Source organism: Sturnira hondurensis, unplaced genomic scaffold (genome assembly GCF_014824575.4).
Source record: "Sturnira hondurensis isolate 20B ecotype Veracruz unplaced genomic scaffold, ASM1482457v3 Scaffold0006584, whole genome shotgun sequence".
In the NCBI taxonomy this organism is placed as follows: Eukaryota; Metazoa; Chordata; class Mammalia; order Chiroptera; family Phyllostomidae; genus Sturnira; species Sturnira hondurensis.
The window spans coordinates 199,140-221,913 of record NW_028079215.1 but is presented as its reverse complement, the minus strand read 5'-3'; the positions used below and the strand labels follow the sequence as shown (position 1 = coordinate 221,913).

Genomic DNA, 22,774 nt, shown 5'->3' with positions numbered 1-22,774 from the left:
AAAGCTCCCCCTCTGCCCGCCTCTGGCTGACCAGGCTCCGGAATCTCTCTGGGATAGAGTGATATTTCACTGCTTAGGTATTCTGCCTTCCAAATTAGCTGCAGTTTGCAGCAATGGATTGACAGCCTGACTCCACTTCCCTCACCTTTCTCATGCTGCACACAACTTAGTAAGGCAGTTGGATCACTCAAAGCAGCTATCTCCAGAAAGGGATTGAGTGTTTCAAGGCTGCTCACTGGATAAATGATCAGGACAAGAGGCACAGGGGATGAGGGGTTGTGCAAACCCACTTTTTCAAAACTATGGAAAAATCAGAATGTTGCCCTGAACAAGTCTTTGGAATATGATGGCTTTCTAGTTAAGGTGGATAAAAATGTTATTTTGTGAAAATGCTTTTGTCCCTCTTGCACACAACCCTTCCAGACCAAAGGTCTAGGAAAAGGAAAAGGAAAAGGAGAAGGAGAAGGAGAAGGAGAAGGAAGGAAGGAAGGAAGGAAGGAAGGAAGGAAGGAAGGAAGGAAGGAGGGAAGAAAGAAAGAAAGAAAGAAAGAAAGAAAGAAAGAAAGAAAGAAAGAAAGAAAGAAAGAAAGAGAAAGAAAGAAAGAAAGAAATGATTAAGAAAAACGGGGTTTATACTGAACACTTGCTTTCTTTATGTGTGTTTGAAATTTTGGTACATGCTAGGTAGAGGGTGCCTATGTGACTAGCCCTCAACAAAAAGGCTAAACTCTGAATCTTGAAAGGCTTCTCTAGGCTGGAATATATCACACACGTTACTAAATTTGTATTATTCAGAAGGGTGCACTCTAAGTCATTCCTCATAGGACAGGGAGAGCAGAATGAAGCCTGCATATGTATTCATCCAGACCCCTGCCTTAGAATCCAGCCACATATCCTTACATATCTCCTTCTAGCACATTTCTGAGAGGAATGGTGATCTTGGGGTCCCCTAACACAGTAACCAATGAAAATCTCAGATATTTTCTTATCATATTGTACATGTAGTAGGTTATTCTGAAATTTCAATCATATTAATTACCACTTTGACATTAAGGTACTCGATAGATCTGCCACCAGATAGTTTATTTAATGTGTTGACAAAGAAGCACATATAATATGTATGCCACATTTGAGAATATTTTTTAAATTTAACTTTTTAAAAAGATTTTATTTTTTATTTTTAGAGTAAAGGGAAGGGAAGAAGAAAGAGAAGTAGAAAAAACATTAATGTGTGAGATAAACATTGATTGGTTGCCTCTCACACGACCTGGCCTGCAACCCAGGTATGTTCCCTGATGGGGAATTGAACCCGCAACCCCCTTGTTCACAGGCCAGAAGTCAGTCCATTGAGCCACACCAGCTGGGGCTAAAATTTAACACTTTTATTACATTTTGACATATTACCTTTGCAATTGTAACTATTTTATTTTTGGTGTTATTCTAACAGTCTCATTCTGAGATGTCCATCGGATTCACCAGACAGCCAAAAGGATCTACACAAAAGGAAGTTGAAGACTCCTTGCAATGGGTCTAGATGTATGAATCACTAATGGGCAATTTATTACCTATAAATGAATAAACATTTAGTTCCCTAAATTTTATCCAGAGACAAGAAAGAACTAGTTCTACAGATGACATTTAAAGAGGCAGCAGGAGCCAACAACAAAGTCACTTGATAATTACCTCTATAATATATCTAAAAGGTAAGATATAATTGGGGATTTATAATGATGTTGAGCCTATGGAACTATAAAATGTAAGTTTCTTGTTGACCCTTATTTACTGTGTGCAGAAAAATCCCAAACTAAAACTCTGAAAAACACCTACTTCACTCTCAGGTGCCTCTATGATTGCAGACTGCCACTTGACTCTGCTTGGTACAAAGACAGACTTCCATACAGATGTTGGAAGTGGAAATGAAGGCAGAGACACGTTGACCCTCACTGGCACTGGCATGTCGTAATATTAAATGCTATAATGTCATCTACAACAATAACTTAATTTTTGTTTATGTTGACTAGGTTTTAAAATATTTTTTGAAGTCTTAAAACCTGATGAAACGTTTTGCAATCAAGTTAATGGTTAACACCTTAACATTTATTAAAACAATGTTACAAATTTGATTTTAGCAGGATCACTGGAGAGTTATTAAACTTGTGAAAATAGATTAGTGTAGTACCCTGTTCATTCTTTAAAGATGTACAGAGATATGTTACCTGTTGCAAATGTTTTCCTTCACAGTGAACTACTATGAAACGGGATTTTCTAATTGTCTGTAACTAAAGTTTTTCTTTAACTGAATACAAAAATACTATGCATGTAAAAATACTAAGAAAGTTTATTTTATGCTATTTACACTTCTCTACACACAGCTCCTTATCATTTCTTCATGGTAAACTGCACTTATGCGGCCCACAGATGCCTTTATAAATTTGTGCAAAGCATCTCCAGTATCATATCATCCATGCTAACCGCGCCAATGATGGGCCTGAAGAACAGTTCAGCAATGGCAGTGGCACTGATGAATCGAAGCTCAAAAAGGACACTATTCAGTGCAGCAACTCTGGCATGGAACCCTCTGTGCATCATCCTGGTGTGTTCGCCGAGGATCTGCTGAGTTCCCCACTGAAGTCCCTGAACGTACTTCACACACTGCAGACCTGGTAGATCTGGAGAATACAAGAGAAAAATCTCTTTGTTACTGACAGCTCACTCACAAGAGTCCTTTGCTAGCTTTTTTATTTACATAAAAGGTTTTTTTCTTTTATTGATTCTAGAAAAGGGGGAAGGGAGGAAGAAAGAGAGGGAGAGAAACATTGATCAGTTGCCTCTTGTATCCCCTCCAACTGGGACTGAACCTGCAACCCAAGCATGTGTCCTGACTGGGAATCGAACCAATGACCTTTTGGTTTGCAGGATGACACCCAACCAACTGAACCACACCAGCCAGGGGGTTTGCTAGCTTTTTAAATATATCCATTCATGCCCCTTCCTAAATTAAACAAGAGCTTAAACTTCCTGGTGAAAGGGGCTTTCTAGAGCAAGAATAAATGCCAATTCAGGTCTAAATTTTCAGAAGCAATGCTTTCAAGAATGAAACATTATATAATTATTCTTATTTATTATTCACTATGTTTGTATCCTCACACTTAAAAACTGCTGGCCCTGAGCCAATAAATGCACACTTAATTCAATGTGACTGTAGAATGTAGTTTAATAAATCATTGCTCCAGTTTACTATCTGTGTAAATCCGAAGAAAGTAAAATTATTTCAAGAAGAGAGAAATTCACCATTTACTTGTGGGAAGCAGGCCATTGTACAATAATAAGAAGCTCTGCCAGTTACAAATATTTTACCATCCTCCCTAGAGTTTTCCACCATTATAATAATTATCCAGCCAATGGTGGTAAACTTCAGACACAAACTGTGGCTCACCGTCTTGTTTTATGAAACTATTTGCCTGCAGACTGATTTTAGTCTTGAGTCCCATAATAATTTAAGAGATAACACCAGACACTTAGCTCATTGTGCCATAATTTCTGTAGGGGAAGATGGAGAAAAAAGAGTGATTCTAATGAGTGCACCAAAAGGCTCTAAAAAATTACTTTAAAATTAGAGGACTTTGAAAGTACTGCTTTACAGCCATTAAAAGGTTAAAAAGTCAACATGAAAACATCATGGATTGCAACATGGTTCAAAAGTAACTTTTCAAATAGAGAACACATGACCTTCTTGCAGTCCAGTGTGAAACCCAAGTAAAACTGAGTGAAATACAATGAGGAAAGATGAAGTGCCTATAAATTTAAGAAGGTGGTAAGAGGAGGCTGCTTTTTAAAGTCCTTTGATCCTCCATGATATTACTGTAAAGTTCTTTTTTTATTTATTTTTATTTTTTTATTTTTTTAAATATAGTTTATTGATTATACCATTACAGTTGTTCTATTCCCCCCTTCATTCCCCTCCACCCACACACTCCCTCCCCCACTTTTCTCCCCCCTTAGTTTATAACCACGTGTCTCAACTTCTTTAGATTCTATATTTCCCCCACTATTCTCGCCCTCCCCCTATCTATTTTCTACCTACCATCTATGCTATTTTCTTTGCCTTCTCCCCCCTTCTCCTCCTCCCACCCCCCTGTTTCTAACCCTCCATGTGTTCTTCATTTCTATGGTTCCACTCCTGATCTAGCTGTCCTCTTGGTTTACTGTAAAGTTCTTCAACTTGTATTTAATTAATCACCAACTTATCATTCTGTTGAAGTGATGTCAACGAAAATTGCAATCATATTCCTTCTCTTTTTCTACAAAATGCAACCGAGATGTATTTCAGAAGCACCATGCTAATCCTCAAAGAGTAGTAGAACCAATGTCCTTTAAAAAATAATAATGGCAATAAATGAGTCATTCCTATTATAGACAAATACCAAATTTGATAAATAAATTGAAAGCAAAAAAAGCAGCATCTCTAATCCATATTCTAATTCTGATTACTCCAGTCCACACATTAACATCCCCTACTACCTACAGATCATTATAAAGGCTTGGGACACAAGTTTACTGAGTTTGAATTTCACTGATGATGGTAAGAAGAGGCTTGCATGAAACTCCACGGCAACATAAAGCTCCTCTAGGTCAGATTCATGGCTCATTAAAACTTTGTGATGTGAATTCTACATTACTTTTGTCTGCTTTCATACCACACCTCCCCTTTTTCCATCTCACCTGTGCTCTAAAATGGCTTTTTCCCCCAAAGAAGGCTTGCCTTCAAAGTAGATTTAGGGAAGAAAGAAAGGTGGATAGATGGACTCCACAGTAAAAAAAAAAAGTTAAACATAAAGATCAAGGGATCCAAAAGGATAAACACCAAAGAAAGTACACACACTTAACAGGCTTCACTTTTCCTCCCAATACATGCACTTCTGTTTTAAATACACTCAGCTGATTGGGAGGATTCTGAAAAGCAGAGCAAGAATAAGGGAGATTGTGTGTGTGTGTGTGTGTGTGTGTGAGAGAGAGAGAGAGAGAAAAGTGTGCAAAACAACAATATAGGGTAAAGGAAAAGAGGGAAACTAGTGAAATGTAAACTTCTGGAAACTGGCCCCTGTCTTATGTTTGTATCCCAACAGAACAAGGCACATGACAGATGTTTAATAACACAGGCTGAAGGAAAGAGTAAACTATTTCCCAATGATCTTAAGAACCACCTGGGGCACTTGAATGCAGGTTTACAGACCCTGGACCAGAGTTACTTAATCAAAATCTGTAGGGGCGGGCCTAAAGAGACTTTAAACAAGCCTTGCTGCCCCCCCCCCCCGCCCAAAAGTTTCCAATGCACAGGCAAGTTTGGAAGACAATGATGTAATCAAATTGTTACCTACGACCGCTGGGATAAGCTGGCATTTCTAGGTCCTAAAATATATTTGACTTGTAAATGAATTCTTTCCCCACTACACACTGCTCTATACCCTTTCGAAGATGGTAGGCAGGAGGTAAGGACATAACCTGAGACTCCTGGTGTCAGGAAAACAATGTTATCAAATCTATCCCAATGCAAGCTGCCTGGAAACTTGCAACCCACTGTGGCCCTTTTGGAAGGACTCTGATTGGAGATGACTTAATAGTTGAACATACTTGAGACTAGGTTCTAGGCTATCCAGGGAGACGTTCTCCCATGATTTGGTTGCACTGTATAGAGGACAATGTCTAGCGCCCAAAAGACATTGGGCCCAGGAGAGAGGAGGCCCATGCTCCACAACTCACTGGCCATTTACTTTGCAGTAAGGTCCCTTGGGACTAGGCTACCTAATCTGCAAATGGGACAGAGGACAAAGGAACTTGATTAGGAGGTCTCTAAGGTCTTTTCAACCTATAACATACAGTGCTCCTGCTCACAGTCCCTAGTGTGTCATTTCCCTGCCCCATTGCTAGCCTAATATTCACAGACACTTGAAGGATGACACAGTACAGCTGCTTAGGACCCAAAAAATGACCGTTCATAGGAAGACCCATGAAACACTAAGTCATGTCCTGCCTGACAGTGTCCCCAGAGGATGGTCTCCCTACGGGTCCTTCATAAATGTTTCACTTCTTTCCATCCTTAATAGAGTCCCTCCAACAGAAAGGTTCTAGTAAGTTTCAGAACTGGGTTTCAGAAAGAGAAGTTGCAAACTTTGCAGGAAATACAAACTTTTTTTTTACAGCTATGCTACTGGATTTAAAAGACCAGAAGAGGCGGAATACCCATGTCCCTCAAAGGCACAGACTTTTGTGTAGTAACAGAAAGTTATAGAGAGATAAGTACAAACCTCAACAAAGTATGCCCCTCCTCTAGGATGAGTTTCTGGCAGCAGCCCACCCACGAGAAGTGGTTTCTGGAGCTCCCCCAACTGTGCTGAGTTAGTACCCATTCTTCACTTTTGCCCAGACACTTCCTTGATCACTGAACACTCTTCAGTGCCTGAGTCCTAGTAGGCACTGCGGAACCCCCTATTGAACAGAGAAAACCCAGAGCCAGAGGCGGGAGACCTTACCTGGGGTAAAGAGCACGATCCCCTTGAGGTAGGCGTACTCCTTGGAACTGATGCCCAGGCTCCAGCACTTGGCAAGGAAGCTCTTAATAGCTTGGACTTCGGAGGCTGATGGCAAACGCCTGGCTTCTGTTGGTGGCACCAAGTGTGGCTGCAGGGTAGGGAGACGCGACGGCTCTTCGCCGGCGGTCTCCCGCCGCCTGGTGGTGAGGATATTCTGCAGTGAACTGGGCTCCGAGGTCTCCATGGTCTCGAAGCTCACGCGATCCTGGGCCAGCTCCAGCATGAGTAGTGGCGCCCAGCCGCTGCGCACCAGCACCAGCTGCTGGTCCAGGGGCAGAACCTGGAAACAGGGTAAGTACTTGACAAAGCGCATCGTCTTCAATAGGCTCGCTGAAGCTGCCTCGCAGGCCACCTGTGGACTCTTGAGGGTCACTCGCTGCTGCGCGCCACTCGAGGGGTTCCACCAGGGGGCCCCCGGCAGCACTCCCGGCTGAGCCGCGTGCGTTTGTTTTGAGCTTGTGAGCATGTTGTTGAGGATGCTGCTTCCCTTCCGTGGGTGGTTTTCACCGCAAAAGCAGCAGCGGTATATGAACGCCATGGCCCGCCTGCCCGGCAGCCCCTCTCTGCCCACCGGCTGCTCCGAGCCGCAGGAGCAGCCCCAGCACGTCCCCGCCAGCCGTGCCTTGGGTGCCTCGGAAGCTTCTTGCGTTTGTTTTGCGCTCGTGAGCATGTGGTAGAGAATGCTGCCTTGCCGTGGGTGGTCTTCGCCGCACAAACAGCAGCGGTACAGGACCGCCACTGGCCGCCTATTTGGCAGCCCTTCTCTGCCCACTGGGGGCTCCACGCCACAAGAGCAGCCCAGGCATGCGCCCCTCAGCCTCACCTTGGGCTCCGCTGCTTCTGATGCCTCGGGCTTTCGCTTAGCGCTCATGAGCATGTTGTACAGGATGCTGCCCGGCCACTGATTGTCCTCACCCGCCATGACCGCTCTGCCCACAGCCCGGCTCTGTCCAGTGGCGGGCGCCTGGGATCTATTTATACTGAGCGCGCACGCACGCGCGTCCACTGTCTCCGCCTGGGCGAGGGCGTGGAGGGGGCGCGGCGCTGCACACCCGAATGTTTGGTGGTGACTTCGGAGGTTCGAACGGGGCAGATGCGCCTTAAAGGCTGGAAATGGAAGAGAAACGGAGGCATGACAACTCATGGACACTTCCCTTTTTCCTTTCATTACAACCTTCCCTGCTTCTGGAAGACCAGAGCAGAGCACAAGGAACAGGTATTTGGGGCACTGTTCCAACTCTCTCCATTTATTCCTTTTATTGGGAGGGTAGGGGTGCCTAAAAGGGGGAAAATTTCTATGCCATCTTTGCAAACTTTCATTGAGTGGTCAAACTTCATATGACTTGTATTTTGTATATGGATAGGAAAGTCTCATTTTCAGGGAACTTGAAAAATACAGACCCTGGGAACTTAGTAGAAGTGGCCAACCTCAGGCCCCAACCAGAACTTTTGACTCTGAATCTACATTTTAACGAGGTTCCCAGGAGATTTGCATGCACCTTAAATTAGGGAAAGCACTGGTCTAATGATGCTGTCATAAACATTTTTTATTAATTCAATTAATGCTTATGAGCACCCACTCTGATGCTGTTAGAGAGCTAGGGGCAGCAATCAGGATGTCAAAGTGGCTAATATTTGGGGATATAATAATCAGAAGGGGCTAAAGTTTCAGTGAAAACTTTGAATTCTTCTAGATGTATCATATTGGGCAGCTGTGTAATTCACATTTCTTCTCCCACTCTAAGTGAATAATGAGAAACACAGGTTTCAAGTCCCGCGGATCCTTTGGTCCTCACTTGCCTCCTTCTTTGAGTTCCATACAGGTGTTGAAATCAGTGGATTTCTCCATATTACTGCCTGCCCCTTCTGTAACTAGCTGATTGTTTCAATCCATTAGGGAATATCAAAATCACAACTCTTTAGTCCTCAAATTTCTCATCTTTCTTTTTTAAAGGTTACTTACTTATTTAGTTTTAAACAGAAGGGAAGGGAGAGAGAGAGGAAGAGAAACATCAATGTGTGGTTGCCTCTGGCACGCCCCCAGCTGGGTGGGGGCCTGGCTTGCAACACAGGCATATGCCCTGACTGGGAATCGAACCAGTGACGCTTTAGTTTGCAGGCTGGCACTCAATCCACTGAGCCACACCAGCCGGGGCAAATTCCTCATCTATAAAATGGAATGTTTATTTGGTGACTAAAGACATGAAGCAGTAAAAGGGACTGCTGTATACCTCTGGTATAGGATCCTCTTTCTCCTTTTTCAGTTTCTCTTAAAACCTGGAATTCTGAGCATAGGAGGAAAACCTAGGAGACACATACTTTGCATTCAACCCAGAAATTTATTCTGCCTGTAAGAGGCCCTATAACACAGTGGTTAAATCTCTAGCATTGGTGCCAGATTGGTTCAATTTTAATTTTGGCCCTGACACTTCGTAGCTCCCTGGCCTTGGAAAATATATTAGTTTCCTATTGCTGTTGTAACAAATTACCAGAAATTTAGTGACTTAAGCAACAAATTTATTGTGTTACAGTTCTGGAGGACAGAACTGTGAAATCAGTTTCACTGTACTAAAATCAAGGTGATATTTCTTCCAAAAGCTCTAGGGGATAAGCTTTTCCCTTGCCTCTTCCAGCTTCTATAAGCTGCCTGCATTCCTTGGCTCCTAGCCACATCACTCAGACTCTGCTTTTACCTTCTTTCTGACTCTTTTAAGGATTTTTATAATTACATTGGGTAAACCCAGATAGATAATCTAGAATAATCTCTTCATCTCAAATTTTTTCAATCACATCTGCAAGTCCCTTTTACGATGTGAGATAACACATTCACAGGTCCTGAGGATTAGGAATTGGACATTTTGGGGGTGGCATTATTTAGCCTTTCACAGGAAAGCTACTGTACCTCAGTTTCCTTATTTGTCAAACGTGGACAATAGTCTCTGTGAGGTAATCCTTGTATTGTGTTAATTTGTATAATGAATGTTTGCTTGGTACAAAACTGTTGGATGTATCAACCATTATACTCCCCTTCCTTTTTTAAATAATTTGGAATAATTTCAGGTTTAGGATGTGATACTATACATCAGCACTACCATTATTCTATCTCTCTAAAGGAAACCCACCCTCACCCTCCACCCAGAAGCTGTCTCATTTTCTTCTGCATGTCCACATTTCTTGGCCTAGACTCAAAACACTGGATGGGTTACCTGGTCCCCAACAGTAATGTATATTGGAAATGTTATCTCTTGCCCATTTCATCATTTGCCATGTCTATCATTCGGGCTACTATTTTGAGTATGGTTATCGTTGCTTGTACAGTCTTCCTGTTTGATGAAGCCACTAACCACCCTAGGTAGGACTGAAAACACAGCTAGCCTCAGCTAACCTTAAGTTACCAGTGCTAGTTACTTTTAATTATGTTACCCCATGTTATTTTCTTCCTAACACTTATCAGAATCTGATATGATTTATTTATTTATTTGTTTATTTATTTATTTGATGCTTGTTGGTTGTCACACACACACCCCCCACACACACACACACTAGTATAAAAGTCCTTTGAGGCCCTGGCTGGTGTAACTCAGTGGATTGAGCTCAGGCCTGCGAACCAGAGGATCGTGGTTCGATTCCCAGTCAGGGCACATGGCTGGGTTGCAGGCCGGTTCCCAGCAGGGGACTCACAAGAGGCAACCATACATTGATATTTCTCTCCCTCTCTCCTTCCCTTCCCCTCTAAAGATAAATAAATAATTTTTTTAAAAGTCCCTTGAGGCAAGGAGTAAGTCATTCTGTATCCCAGCAGCTAGAACAATGTCTGGTATGCAGTAGATGCTCGAAAATATGTTTGTTGGCCACCCATATCTTTACATAAAGAGGAGGAGGCTACAGTTTGTACTCTATAGACACAGAGAATAAGCATTCCCACACAACTATTGCTGCAGTAAATCTGAAGGAAGGAGAAGTTAGCAGGCTCCATTGAACTCAGAGCTTTCTGAAAACATTTTTAAAAAATACTCAGAGTGCGCCATGGCTGGTGTAGCTCAGTGGATTGAGCATGGGCCTGTGAAGCAAAAGTTCACTGGTTTGATTCCCAGTCAGGGCATGTGCCTGGGTTGCAGGCCAGATCCCAGCAGGGGAAGCATGAGAGGCAACCACACACTGATGGTTCTCTCCCTCTGTTTCTCCTTCCTTTCCCCTCTCTCTAAAAATAAATAAATAAAATATTAAAAAATACTCAGAGTGCTTCAGGCACTGTGGTAAAGTAGCAGGAGGACCTAGTTAACTGACTGTCAGAAGACATGACTTTGAATTTGGGCTCTTTCACTATAAAGAAATATATTATATTGAATAGCTTATTTAACTTCAGCTTTCACTTGTGAAATGGGGGGAAAATACTATACACCAATATAATCTGTACACCCTAAGCTCTTTCAAAGGTTGTTTTTTCCCTCTCAATATATTTCTTTATTAAATGTTTGCTGACCTCTTATTTACATTGAAAATATAAAGCAACTTCAGTTTACACTCATTCACTTTCTAATGATTTAACATCAAACATTTAACATAAGATTAGCCTTTTCAGCTATGAAATTCGAAAAAATCCTATGAACTATTGTAATATGTGTACCCTAAACCTCTATAATTCAAGAGTTTTTCTAAATCTCTTTCATCTTATAACTGTATTTTTTAAAGTACTAGTAACTTAAACTCATTTTTGTGACTTTAATCATTCACACCTAGCACTTATTAGATGCCTTTGACTTTGAGTTTCAGATATTGTCTCAAACTGAAACTTCAGTACTGTGCTGAGAACCATGCACTTGTAATATATTGGTTCTAATTTAAACTTCCCAGGAGCAGAGTCTTCTGATTTTTTTTACTTGTGGTTTGTTTGTTTGTTTGTTTGAAGTTGTGATCCTGTATTTGCTACTCTGAAGGGCTTTCTAGGTTCTTTGGATTGACTGTTTCTAAGAAGAGATTGTCTGCTTGTCCTTCACAAGTATTCATCTTTGGAAATGTCAAGAGAAAACTGACTTCATCTTTACACTTTCCTTTTTTTTGCCCTGAATGAATAGCTTGTGAGAAACAAAATCATCTAAACACATCAGTAATGCCAACTTACAGGTTGCTACAGTGAAGACGTAACCTTCTAAGGCAAGCACAGGCTTCTTCATTTGATTCATTCCCTGTCCTTAGACCACTGTGACAGCTAGACAAAAGGACACTTATCAACTGCACCTGTCATGTGCCAAGTTTGTCCACAATTATAATTTGGGTATTTACACTGAGTCATTGTTCGATGACCTTGGTCAGTTGGACACCTGTTCTTCAGAGTCCATTATCTATTCCAACTCAGGGTGGGAGTAAAGCTGCTCTGCCTGCCTGCATGCAACCTTCAACTTCAAAGCAATTCAGTTTTCATTAAAGGATGTAGGCATGAAGTACAGGTGGGGATAAAGCCAGGTAAAATTATAAAACTGAACTTTGCACAGCAAGCTGCTCTTGACCTGGGAAGGCTCTATGATCTGAAACCTGATATGAATTTTCAATCCAGGCTGAAAAGAGCTAGAATGCCTCAGAATTCAGTCTCTTCAGTAAACAAGTGATAGGGAGTAACACTAGAGTTTTCCTGATTTTTCAAGGTAAATATTGGGTAAACACTATTATAGAAGAATAGTGGCTGATAAAATCCAAGAGATAGCCTTCCTCCTTTTCCTTTCCAAGACCCAGATGTCTAAAGCTCTTTTCTTGTGGATGAGTTAACAGGCTTTAGTTGTCAACTAATGAAACCCCTGAAGACAATCTAGTCATCTTTATTTATTTCCTTTTGAATAAGCAACAAGAAGGCCTTAGGGGTCACATAGGTGCTGAGCTGGGATAATGACTCTCATAGCCACAGTAATTCACAAATTTTCTAAAATCAGCTTTTCAAATCACTCAAACAACCACTCTGTTCAAGGAAAAATGTTCATCAAACCAATTTGTTTTACTGCATCTATCAATTTTGAATCCATCTCAATGCCACGTGTTGATCAAATTGTTTAATTAATAAATGTAATTGACTGACAGGTTAAAAATGATTGTCCCATTGGTTGACAAGATACTAAAACTGATTTGACTGGTCACTTTGAAAATCACTGCTCCTTTGGTCCACGTAACTATGTCCTGTAATGGTGATGATAATATTAGTTACAGACTCCTATTGTATCAAAGTCTGGAACTGTTATAATATCTCCCTCCCAAGAACTTGCTTTATTTTCCCATCCAACTTCTCTTATATTTCCCACAGTCATTATACATAGAGTGCCTTGTATATTGCTTGAAATATTAAAGACACTCAAAAACAACTGTTAATAAAACAGTGAATGAAAGGTTTCTTCCACTTCACTAGGTTGTTCAACTGTTGCTCCTCCTTTCCCATGATTGTGTGTGTTTTTACAATCTTGCCAGCCCTGGTGGAAAGACCGTAAGTCCCCTGTGCTAGTTTGATAATCTCAAAAATGAGAGCAAATATTTTATCTGTGTTTACTTCACAAAGTTATTGACTATATAAAATGATTAACCATGCCTCACAATTGTGAGTTATTAAAGTTAGAGTGCAATTTATTTAAGTTGGAAGCATCATACTTTTTGATGTGATGTGTTGCCTAACTAAATGCACTTGAAATAAGGGATCCTATGGTTGACAATAAGTCACTCGAATTTGGAGTTAAATATGCTTAACATTAGCAGTGCCATAAACCTAATTGCTTTCCTTGAGCTCACAATAACAAACATATGAAGAACAAAAAACTAAGTTGTTGTAGACTGCTCTGCCTGGTTTTAGGAATTATATCTCGACCCACTGTGGCAAAGGGTGAGCAACAACCTCTGGGATGCAAGCCGCAGGAGACAAAGCTTGTCTCTGGTAGCAAATGCTGCCTCGGTTTCCTCTCCATGCCCCCAAAGCTTGGTCAGAAGTCAATGACGGGTAAGACTCCTCACAGCAGGGGGCAACCTAAGCCAGACTCGATCACTTTGGAGGCCTTCATGGAAGGACTTGGGGGGGGCTGCAACAAAGAAGGAGCAATGAACTCTTGCCCCACCACCACCCCAGGGCTTTGACATAGCCTGAGTCCCCACGTTCTCTGGGAGAAGTGCTTCCTGGCTCTAATCCAATTAAGCCTGAATGACCTGATGGGGAAAGGTGCAGCTCCTTGCCTTGCTAGAGCATGTCCTGAGGAAAATCTGGCATCACAAAGACTTCCTGATAAACTGGTGAAATCTGCTCTGCTAAGAGTGCTTTCATTCATATGTTAAGGGTTCGAGCAGGAAACTCTACAACTCTGTTCCTGACAGACTCTGACTCAAACTAAGCCCTCAGATTTCCTTGAAATGTTATCTACTGTTTGATCCTTGCCACCCTGTATTCCTGTGTATTATAACCTAATAAAAGCCCCTGGAGGAAGGGGCTCCTGGCCTTTTTCCCCCAAGAAACTGGCCACTGCTCACGGCCTTTTTCCTCTGGGAAAATGGCCACATCTCCTCCCCAAGCAGATCACATCATGTCTCAGTCATGTTTATTCTCATCCATGGTGGCTAGGGGGACTTGCGAGGAAAGTTGCCCCCACACTAAGTGAATGGGTGTACATGAATTTCTTTACAACAGAACCAAATGATGGAGATGCAGAAAATCAAAATTTTATTTCCAAACTGATGTTTTTGCTCTGGTGGGTGTAGGTGGATTCTTAAGAAGCAGCTGTCTTAACTTGAGTTCTCAGAAGCAGGGCACTACACAGGATTGTGTGCACATGTCAGGAAATTGACCCCAGGAAGCAGTGGTGAGAATGCAGGAAAAGTGAAACTGGGAATGAGGGAAGGCCAATATCAAGGTGAATTGCTGAGGTTACTGTTGTGGGTAACTCCTCCAGGAGTCACTCCTCCAGGGCTTCCCAGAATTTCCCATCAAAGGAGGTGACAGCAGTATTTATCCATTAGTTTCCACCTCCCAAGGGGGAATACTTCCACCAATATCTATGGTGTTACAAAGCACAGTTCTTATTTTAAAAGCCACTGCCCTCATGGAACTGTGTACCCACCTATTTGGAATCAAGGGTATGGGCAAGAAGATACAAAGCAGGGAATCTGAGAGGGACAGATTATCCTTGTCTAGCTGCCCTGAGATCAATCCAGTTGATAAGGGAATTGGTTGAGGTGAGACAATAATGACCACAGCACTCTTTTGCTGAGCTTGCTCATCTTTAAAAACCATGTTACCATAATGTCCCAGGCCATTTAATTCTCTAGATAAGTAAGACTTGAGTGGAGGAGGCCAGCAAGAACATTCACCCAGAATTGGATAATATTTGTCCTGACTCAGTCTTTATTCAACAGTGTTACCAGCCACTGTTACAGAGTGGAAAAACAAAAGCCAGAATTCCACTGTTTATCAGTAAAACAACCATATTTCACCAGATATATACAACCTTTTTTTGCAAAAATAAGAGTTGTAGCTTTACATGTATCTTTTGGGTATTTCTAAAGACTGACATTATTCACAGCGTTTTTAATATTTAATTGATCTATTCAAAGAAGTTTTAGCAAAACCAGAAACTTCACACAGGCCTCCTCTTCAGACCTGAGGTATGGCAGGATCCAGGTACTCTAACTACATTTCTAGAACCTATTTCTTGAAGTCTTCTGACATCTCATTCCAATGTGAGTTATCCTTGATTCATATCCTGCAAGCAACCCAGTAGCCAATTTTATCAACTCCACCTTCAAAATGTATCTCAGATCCAACATTTTCCCATCTCTATCATCACTATATCATGGCTGAAGCCACCATCTTTTCCATCCTCACTGGTTATAGTTCTCCAAATAAAAAGTGACGCTTAAAGATGTGAGCTTGTATAGCTTTTCATCACACTTAGAAAAATGCAGAGGTGTAGGCCCTTACTCTTAGAATACTTACTCTTAGAATATCTGGCCCTGGCTCTCTCTAACACCTATCCCTCACTCTGCTCCAACTACATGGCCTTCTTGATGTTCCTCAAACCTGAAATCTCCCTCATCCGGATTGTTGCACCTCCTCCTGCAGATAATCATATGGTTCATTCTTTTAACTTCCGTTTGGCTTTGCTGAAATGTCATGTGCTTGGAAAGGCCCTCCCTGTCTGACTTCCCTGCCTAAAACAACACCTCTGCACTCTTTTTTAAAAGATTTTATTTATTTATTTTTAGAGAGAGGGGAAGGGAGGGAGAAAGAAAGAGAGAAACATTAGTGTGTGGTTGCCTCTCACATGGCTCCCACTGGGGACCTGGCCTGCAACCCAGGCATGTGCCCTGATCAGAAATCAAACTGGTGACTCTTTGGTTCACAGCCCACAGTCCAGTGAGCTACACCAGCCAGGGCCACCTCTGCACTCTTTATCCTTGCCTAATTATCATTACACATCTATGTGTGTATTTATTGGATGATTTGTTTCCTCTGTGCCTCTTCTGTGAAAATACACAATCTATGAGAGTGCAGACTGAGACATTCCTGCTATGTTCCTAGCACCAACAATAGTGCCTGGAACATGCAGTGATGAGTAATATGGAGTGGCTATTCTCCAGGTCTCCTGAACCTGGCTGCCTGTGTGGAATTTCATTTTCATTCTCCTATTGACTGAGCAAGCTACTCTATGGGCGGTTCCTTAATTAATTACCTGAACAAGTAACTGTCCGGCAACCCACTCCCACTTTTCATACCACCTCTTTACCAGGTGGAAAATGCCAACCTTCTCAGTAGCTTTTCCTTGTGTGTTTTCTGGGTCATGATTTCCCTTGCCCTAGTTTATCTATCAGTGTAAATATATCTCCCTTCCAAAAATCTATACAAATCTCCATTCCCATGGATTGTTTCCTTCTCAAAGCTGTAATCAATTTATCTTCCTTATACTGTTTACTGTGTCATTTCAATAGGATTCTGTGAGGAGAGGTAAATGTTTGTATTTTGCCTGATACCTTGAGCTACAAGCTCCTGGTTAACAATTTAGTAAACATGAAACTGTTAGGACTCTGTGGTGTGTGTGTGTGTGTGTGTGTGTGTGTGTATTTTCTTTAGAATTTGTATAACGTGAGAACATATTCCAAGGGATAGCCCAAAATGATCTGGAGCCCACAGTTTTCAAGATGGTGGAATTTGGTTTATAGGCCACGAAAGCAAAACTGTCCACTGCCACTTCTATGACCTCCCTCCAGCTGAAGTCTGATGGATGGAAGCAGAAGATACCATTAGAGACCAGACCCTTAAGTAACCTTTCAGCAGCATTTGAAGTGGGTGTTCCACGTATGAGAAAGGACACACACAAATAAGAAATAAAACATTTCATAACAATTCTGCTAAAACTACAAGTACTGTAAATAAAATATAACTTGCCATTTCTCTTATATCTAGAATGGTATGTATAAGAAAGGTTCTAACAACCTTTCTGCATTCATCTCTCAAATTTTGCCCCATATTATAGATGCCCACACAGATATTAGACATCCCAAAACACATCGTGCTTCTTGTTATTTCTTTACAAATTAAATTCTTCCAAAAATAGCCAGTTAATTTTTTAATTATGTAATTATATCATTAGTATGATTTACAATGTTGTTTTAGGATCAGAAAATGATTTAACTGTTAGGTAATTGCAAGCTAGTATATTAAATTAAATATTTGTGGATGAAACTGCTAAGCCTGACAAGCTTGGGGGAGGCCTGCATGATGGCCTTGGAAACTTGTGGACCTACAATAAGCACATAGAATGGTGTGAACTTACCAACTAAAAGTAGGTCATGGCAGGCAGTAATGTCCTAGGCTGGAATCTTCCCTGAAAAAAGTTCATCTTTACCTTAATTGAGCCTATTGTGGGGGTTTTTTTGCATCTATGATAACATAAATTTGGAATGTCAATTTTTATTTTTCTGGATCCCTCAAAGCACAGACGCCATGGGGAGACCCCTCTTTACCGTGGATCCCAAAAATCCCCTCATTGTTATTGTTATCATGTTAATTGTTGATTGCTAACTATCTTGTATCACCTATGTAAAAAAAGTATGTGACCATCATTTTATTTTCTATTCAATCCAAGGGGCTTCCTTGCTTTGCTTTCTCCAGCCTCCCTTAATCTACCAGCAATAGATTTCATGTATTACAACCCAATAATGCCTCCTCTTTTGATTGTAATATACAAAATAAGCTGCAAAACTGTCATTTTCTGGAGCAATTTCTCAATCTATTCAGGTTTTGCTCCCCAGCAATTGTTGTCAGTTTGGCTCAAATAAACTCATAAAAATTCTTTAAAAAATAAAATAAATTCTTTTTACACCTCTATACTTTTGAATATGGTATTTGTTTCTAGAATGTCCTTTTTTTTTTTTTCAAAAAAATCTTTGAACCTTTACATAGATTTCCAAATTCAATTTCAGTGTCATTTTCCACATGAAGCATTCCCAAAAACCCTTAAATAGGGTTTGTCTCTCTTTCTTCAGTGTAATCATATGTCCTATGTGTGCTTTCCACGTGTCCTATGAGCTTTCAACATATTGTTTATAATTCTTTTGATGTATTTATTTCCCTATTATAAAATGAGGTTCTTGAGAATGTAAATAATGTCTTATTCATTTTTGTAGTCACTATCTTCTTCATATTGGGATCTATATAAGTAAATTTGAGTTAGTTATGCTACATAAGAATTAATCTCCCATGGGAAACAGTATGGAATTTTCTAAGAAAACTAAAAATGAATATGCCTTTTGACCCAGCAATTCCACTGCTAGGACTATATCCTAAGAACCCTGAAACACCAATCCAAAAGAACCTATGCACACCAATGTTCATAGCAGCACAATTTACAATAGCCAAGTGTTGGAAGCAACCTAGGTGCCCATCAGTAAGTGAATGGATCCAAAAACTATGGTACATTTACACACTGGAATTCTATGCAGCAGAAAGAAAGAAGGAGCTCCTACCCTTTGCAGCAGCATGGATGGAACGGGAAAGCATTATGCTGAGTGAAATAAGCCAGGTGATGAAAGACAAATGCCATATGATCTCACCTTTAACAGGAATCTAAACAACAGAACAAACAAGCAAACAAAATATAACCAAAGACACTGAAATAAAGAACAGGCTGACAGGAACCAGAGGGGGGAGGAGAAAGAATTTCAGGGGAAAAGGGGAAGGATTCACAGGAACAAGTATAAAGGACACATGGACAAAAACTAAGGCGGGAGTGGGAAATGGGAGGGAGGTAGGGAGCACGGGGTGGGGGTGGGCTGAGATGGGAGTAAATGACAGAAAACTATACTTGAACAATAATTAAATAAAACATAAAATAAAATAAAATAATTAATCCCCCAAACTTTGATGGTCTATAACAGCAAAGGTGTGTTTCTTGCTTATGTTATCATGGGTAGGTTGTGGCTGTTTCATGCTATCTTCATTCCAAGGCCCAGGTTGATAGAACAAATTCCATTTGGAACATGAGTGGTTGTCTAACAAATAGAAAAGAAATAAGGTAATTCACAAGATTATACACCTTCTGGGTATCTACCCCCCAAATTAGAACACTTATTCATAAAGATATATGAACCCCTATGTTCACTGAACAAATTATTCACAGTGGGCAAAACATGGACACAATGAAAGTATCCTTTGATAGATGATTGAATAAAGAAGTTGTGCTACATATATATAACAGAATACTATTCAGCTATGATTAAAGATGAAATACTGCCATTTGTGACAACATGGATGAGTCTTGAGAATACTATGCTAGGCAAAATAAATCAGAAAAGATCAAGAACCATATGATTTCACTAATATGTGGGATATAAAACTGAAAGTAGCAAATAAACAAGACAAACAAAACCTCACAGACAGACAACAGTATGGTGGTTACCAGGGGGGAAGGGGGTAGGGGCTGGTAGTATAGGGTAAAGGGGGTTAAATATATAGTGACAGAAGGAGATTCAACTTTGCCTGGTGAACATGCAAATGAACATCATCATCTAGAACATCATCATCAAGAAAAGTAAGAAGGGAGGAAAAATGAGAAAACCCTCATCTTTGAAGTCAACTCTAAGAGATAAATCACACAAACTGTTCGAATAATTTAAATAAGTGTTTTACCTCCCAGGTCAACTATGAAGAGTATTTTGAGATATGTTCTTGGTGTTATTACTTAAATATTTGTTATTCTATATGTACCTGTAAGCTGCTAAAGCCCAGTGACCCAGAGATTACAAGAGACAAGCCTATAGTCTGACAAAGTCATATGTATTGCCTTAATAAAGTGAGAGGGGTGTACCCTAGGGAGACTTTGGATTGCTGCTCTGAACAAAAGGAAGGATGGGGGCATCTTTTGTAAGGTTTGGATTTCTGTTACAGAATTCAATAGAGCATCTCAGTGAAGTGTCTCTGAGGTCTGATCATGGAAAGCAGGCATTAACTAACAATTGGGTGATGTCTTGACTTAGTGGCAGTTTGGCAGCTGAGTATCCCCAATATCAAAAAAGAATAGCAGAATATATGTGGGAGCATTATTGGTAAGAAAGCAACAAACATTCAAATTGGGGCAGGGAATGGGGGAAGAGTGGTACATAGTCTTGAGTGAACCAGTGTTTCCTGTTAATTTTGTAGCTACTATTATTTGTGTCTGTTCTCCCAGCATAATTAGAAACAGAGCTGCTTTTCTTCTGTTTTAATCCAAGACAGTTTTTTTTAGTGTCAGATTTTCACTATTATAGTGCATATACTCTAGCCATCTGTTGAGTGTCATATATAATTAAGAGCTTTTTTGTTGTTTTAAATGGTGTGAAGTCTTTAAAGGTACTCTTTAGTATAAAAGCATTAATAATATCTATTTTAGGGGGTTAAATTTAAATTCTCTTTTAAATATTAACTAGGAAGTAAAAGTCTCCAGGATCTACTTTTCTGTCTTGATCACTGAGTCTTTTTTTTAATCAGAGAAAATTTTTATTATTTTATCATTGACTCTTAAGGGACATAAAACAGGAGGGTTAATCAAGTTTTGCCTCCAGCAGCTATGCCATGAATTTTTCAATAAGGACTAGTTTCATGCAAATCTTGGTTATAAATAAATTGTCCCAAGGTATCTAAAAACTCCTCAGTGGCAAGGATGTTGTTTTATTCATATTTGTACCCCCTCATAGCTTAACACAGACCTTTTATATATGACTCTCAGTAAATAATTGTTGGATTCAATCCTATTTGAAAAAGAACTTTAAAAGCAATACATAAAAGATTGAGTATATTTATAAGATAAGAAAGAGAGAAACGTTGATCTTTACTGTACCTTAAAGTGTGTATGTCATTTTATTGCTTTCCCAAAGGCTAAGGGGTAATCAATATCAAGGGGCAAACCCATGCTCTTTTTTTGTTCAAAGGAAAAGTGGGTTTCCACATATATTTAGTGAAAGAATGTCTTATCCTTTACTGAATACTTTAAAATCATGGCTTAGTCCTATTTTATTTTTTCACCAGCTTCTCTAAACTTTATTAAATATAGAAGTATCTACCAAAACTTAGAATTATAATAATGATATTCATCTTTATAGTTAAGATATCAACCACTAACCTATAATTTAGTGTTTATTTTAGAAACAAAGTTTTCCCTGAAGACAATAAAATCTATTGATAATAATGGTAACCTTTGTTATTTTTCTCTCTTCAGAACCCACGTCTTTGCTTCGCAGAACAATAGATAATCGTTTGTATTTCTTTTGTTTCATTTTTTTTAAAGTCAATTTTTCTTCAAGCCCACTTCCTGAAACAGTGGGAAAGCTTTGCTTAACCACAACTTGAACAACACTTTTTTATTGTAATTCAATTTATGATTTATGCACATATATGCATAAAAGAGAAATATGCAAAGAGCTATGAGAGTTCAGACAATCCAGAGATTTTTTTTTCTTTTTTGTCTAGAGAACACTGGATTTTAATGGGCAACAAGGATTTTCTAAGGAAGGGGAAGATGAGAATTGAATAGTAGATTGAGATAAGAAAATTCTCTGTGAATTTTAAGTTTTCCAGTTTGTTCTGGAGTGAGTTGAAGGTTAGTTTCAATCAGATATAGTGAAAGACAATTTTAGTTTGAATTCCCTTCAAAGTTAATTTTGCAACAAGAACTTGGGTGCATGCAGGTGGCTTTTTTAGGAATCACTCTCATGAAGAGTAAATGAGGAGCTGAGACAGTGAAGGGAGAAAAGCCCCCCAAAAGGGTTCATTGATGACCAAGTTACCTCTGTGGGCAACAGGGGCCCAATCCCTTTAGAGAATCCTCTGATAACCAATATGGAACTCAGTGAAGAATTATTCCACTGAAGGACGGGAAAGATGGAGTATTTATCTTTGAAGTCTTATTCCCCATTGGTTGAGAGTTTGGGAATAAGGGTTATTACACCACCATACTTCTGAGTTGCTACTGCAGGCAGCTAGTCAAACTCCCAGGCTGCTCAGGAAATCCCTCAGGCAAAGAAGAAGAAACACAGGAACCCAAGATGCAAATTTGACAACAGGTTGGAAACTGTCTCCACCTGCAGTTTCATGTGAACTCATGAGAGCTGAGAGTATGGGAAGGAGCATTGAAAGAGTCCACTAGAGCAAACTTGGATGCCTAAGTGAGGATTTTTCAATAGATGGTGGAACTCTTGAAATTAGCTGGGAAATTGAGAAATATGAAGATGAGTGTACCAGGAAGATGCATATAGAATTGCTTCAAGGATAAAACACAATGCTAAAGTGGTGAATGTGGCCATCCTTGTCTTGTTTCTTTTTTTTTCCTTTTTTTTCTTCCAATTTTTTTATTTTGTACAGTTTTCTATTACTCCCATCCCGACCCACCCCCCATCCTCCCCCCTCCCTCCCATTTCCACCCTTCTCAGTTGTTGTCCATGTATCCTTTATATAGGTTCCTCTAAATCCCTCCCTTATTTCCCCTGAAATTCCCTCCCCTCTCCCCTCCGGTCACTGTCAGCCTGTTCTCTATTTCAGTGTCTTTGGTTATATTTTGCTTGCTTGTTTGCTTTGTTGTTTAGCTTCCTGTTAGAGGTGAGATCATTTGGTATTTGTCCTTCAACACCTGGCTTATTTCACTCAGCATAATGCTTTCCAGTTCCATCCATGTTGTTGCAAAAGGTAGGAGCTCCTT

At 40.2% G+C, this 22,774-nt stretch overlaps 1 protein-coding gene across 1 annotated transcript; it reads right to left on the bottom strand.

Annotated features, from left to right (window-relative positions):
- Positions 1 to 1,413: 1,413 nt before the first annotated feature.
- Positions 1,414 to 7,533, bottom strand: NR0B1 (nuclear receptor subfamily 0 group B member 1). The gene is made up of 2 exons (XM_037050242.1): positions 6,531 to 7,533; positions 1,414 to 2,669 (listed from the first exon to the last, which is right to left on the bottom strand). Exons 1-2 carry the CDS (start codon positions 7,510 to 7,512, stop codon positions 2,425 to 2,427), a joined length of 1,227 nt encoding a protein of 408 aa, XP_036906137.1. The 5' UTR covers positions 7,513 to 7,533; the 3' UTR covers positions 1,414 to 2,424.
- Positions 7,534 to 22,774: the final 15,241 nt, after the last annotated feature.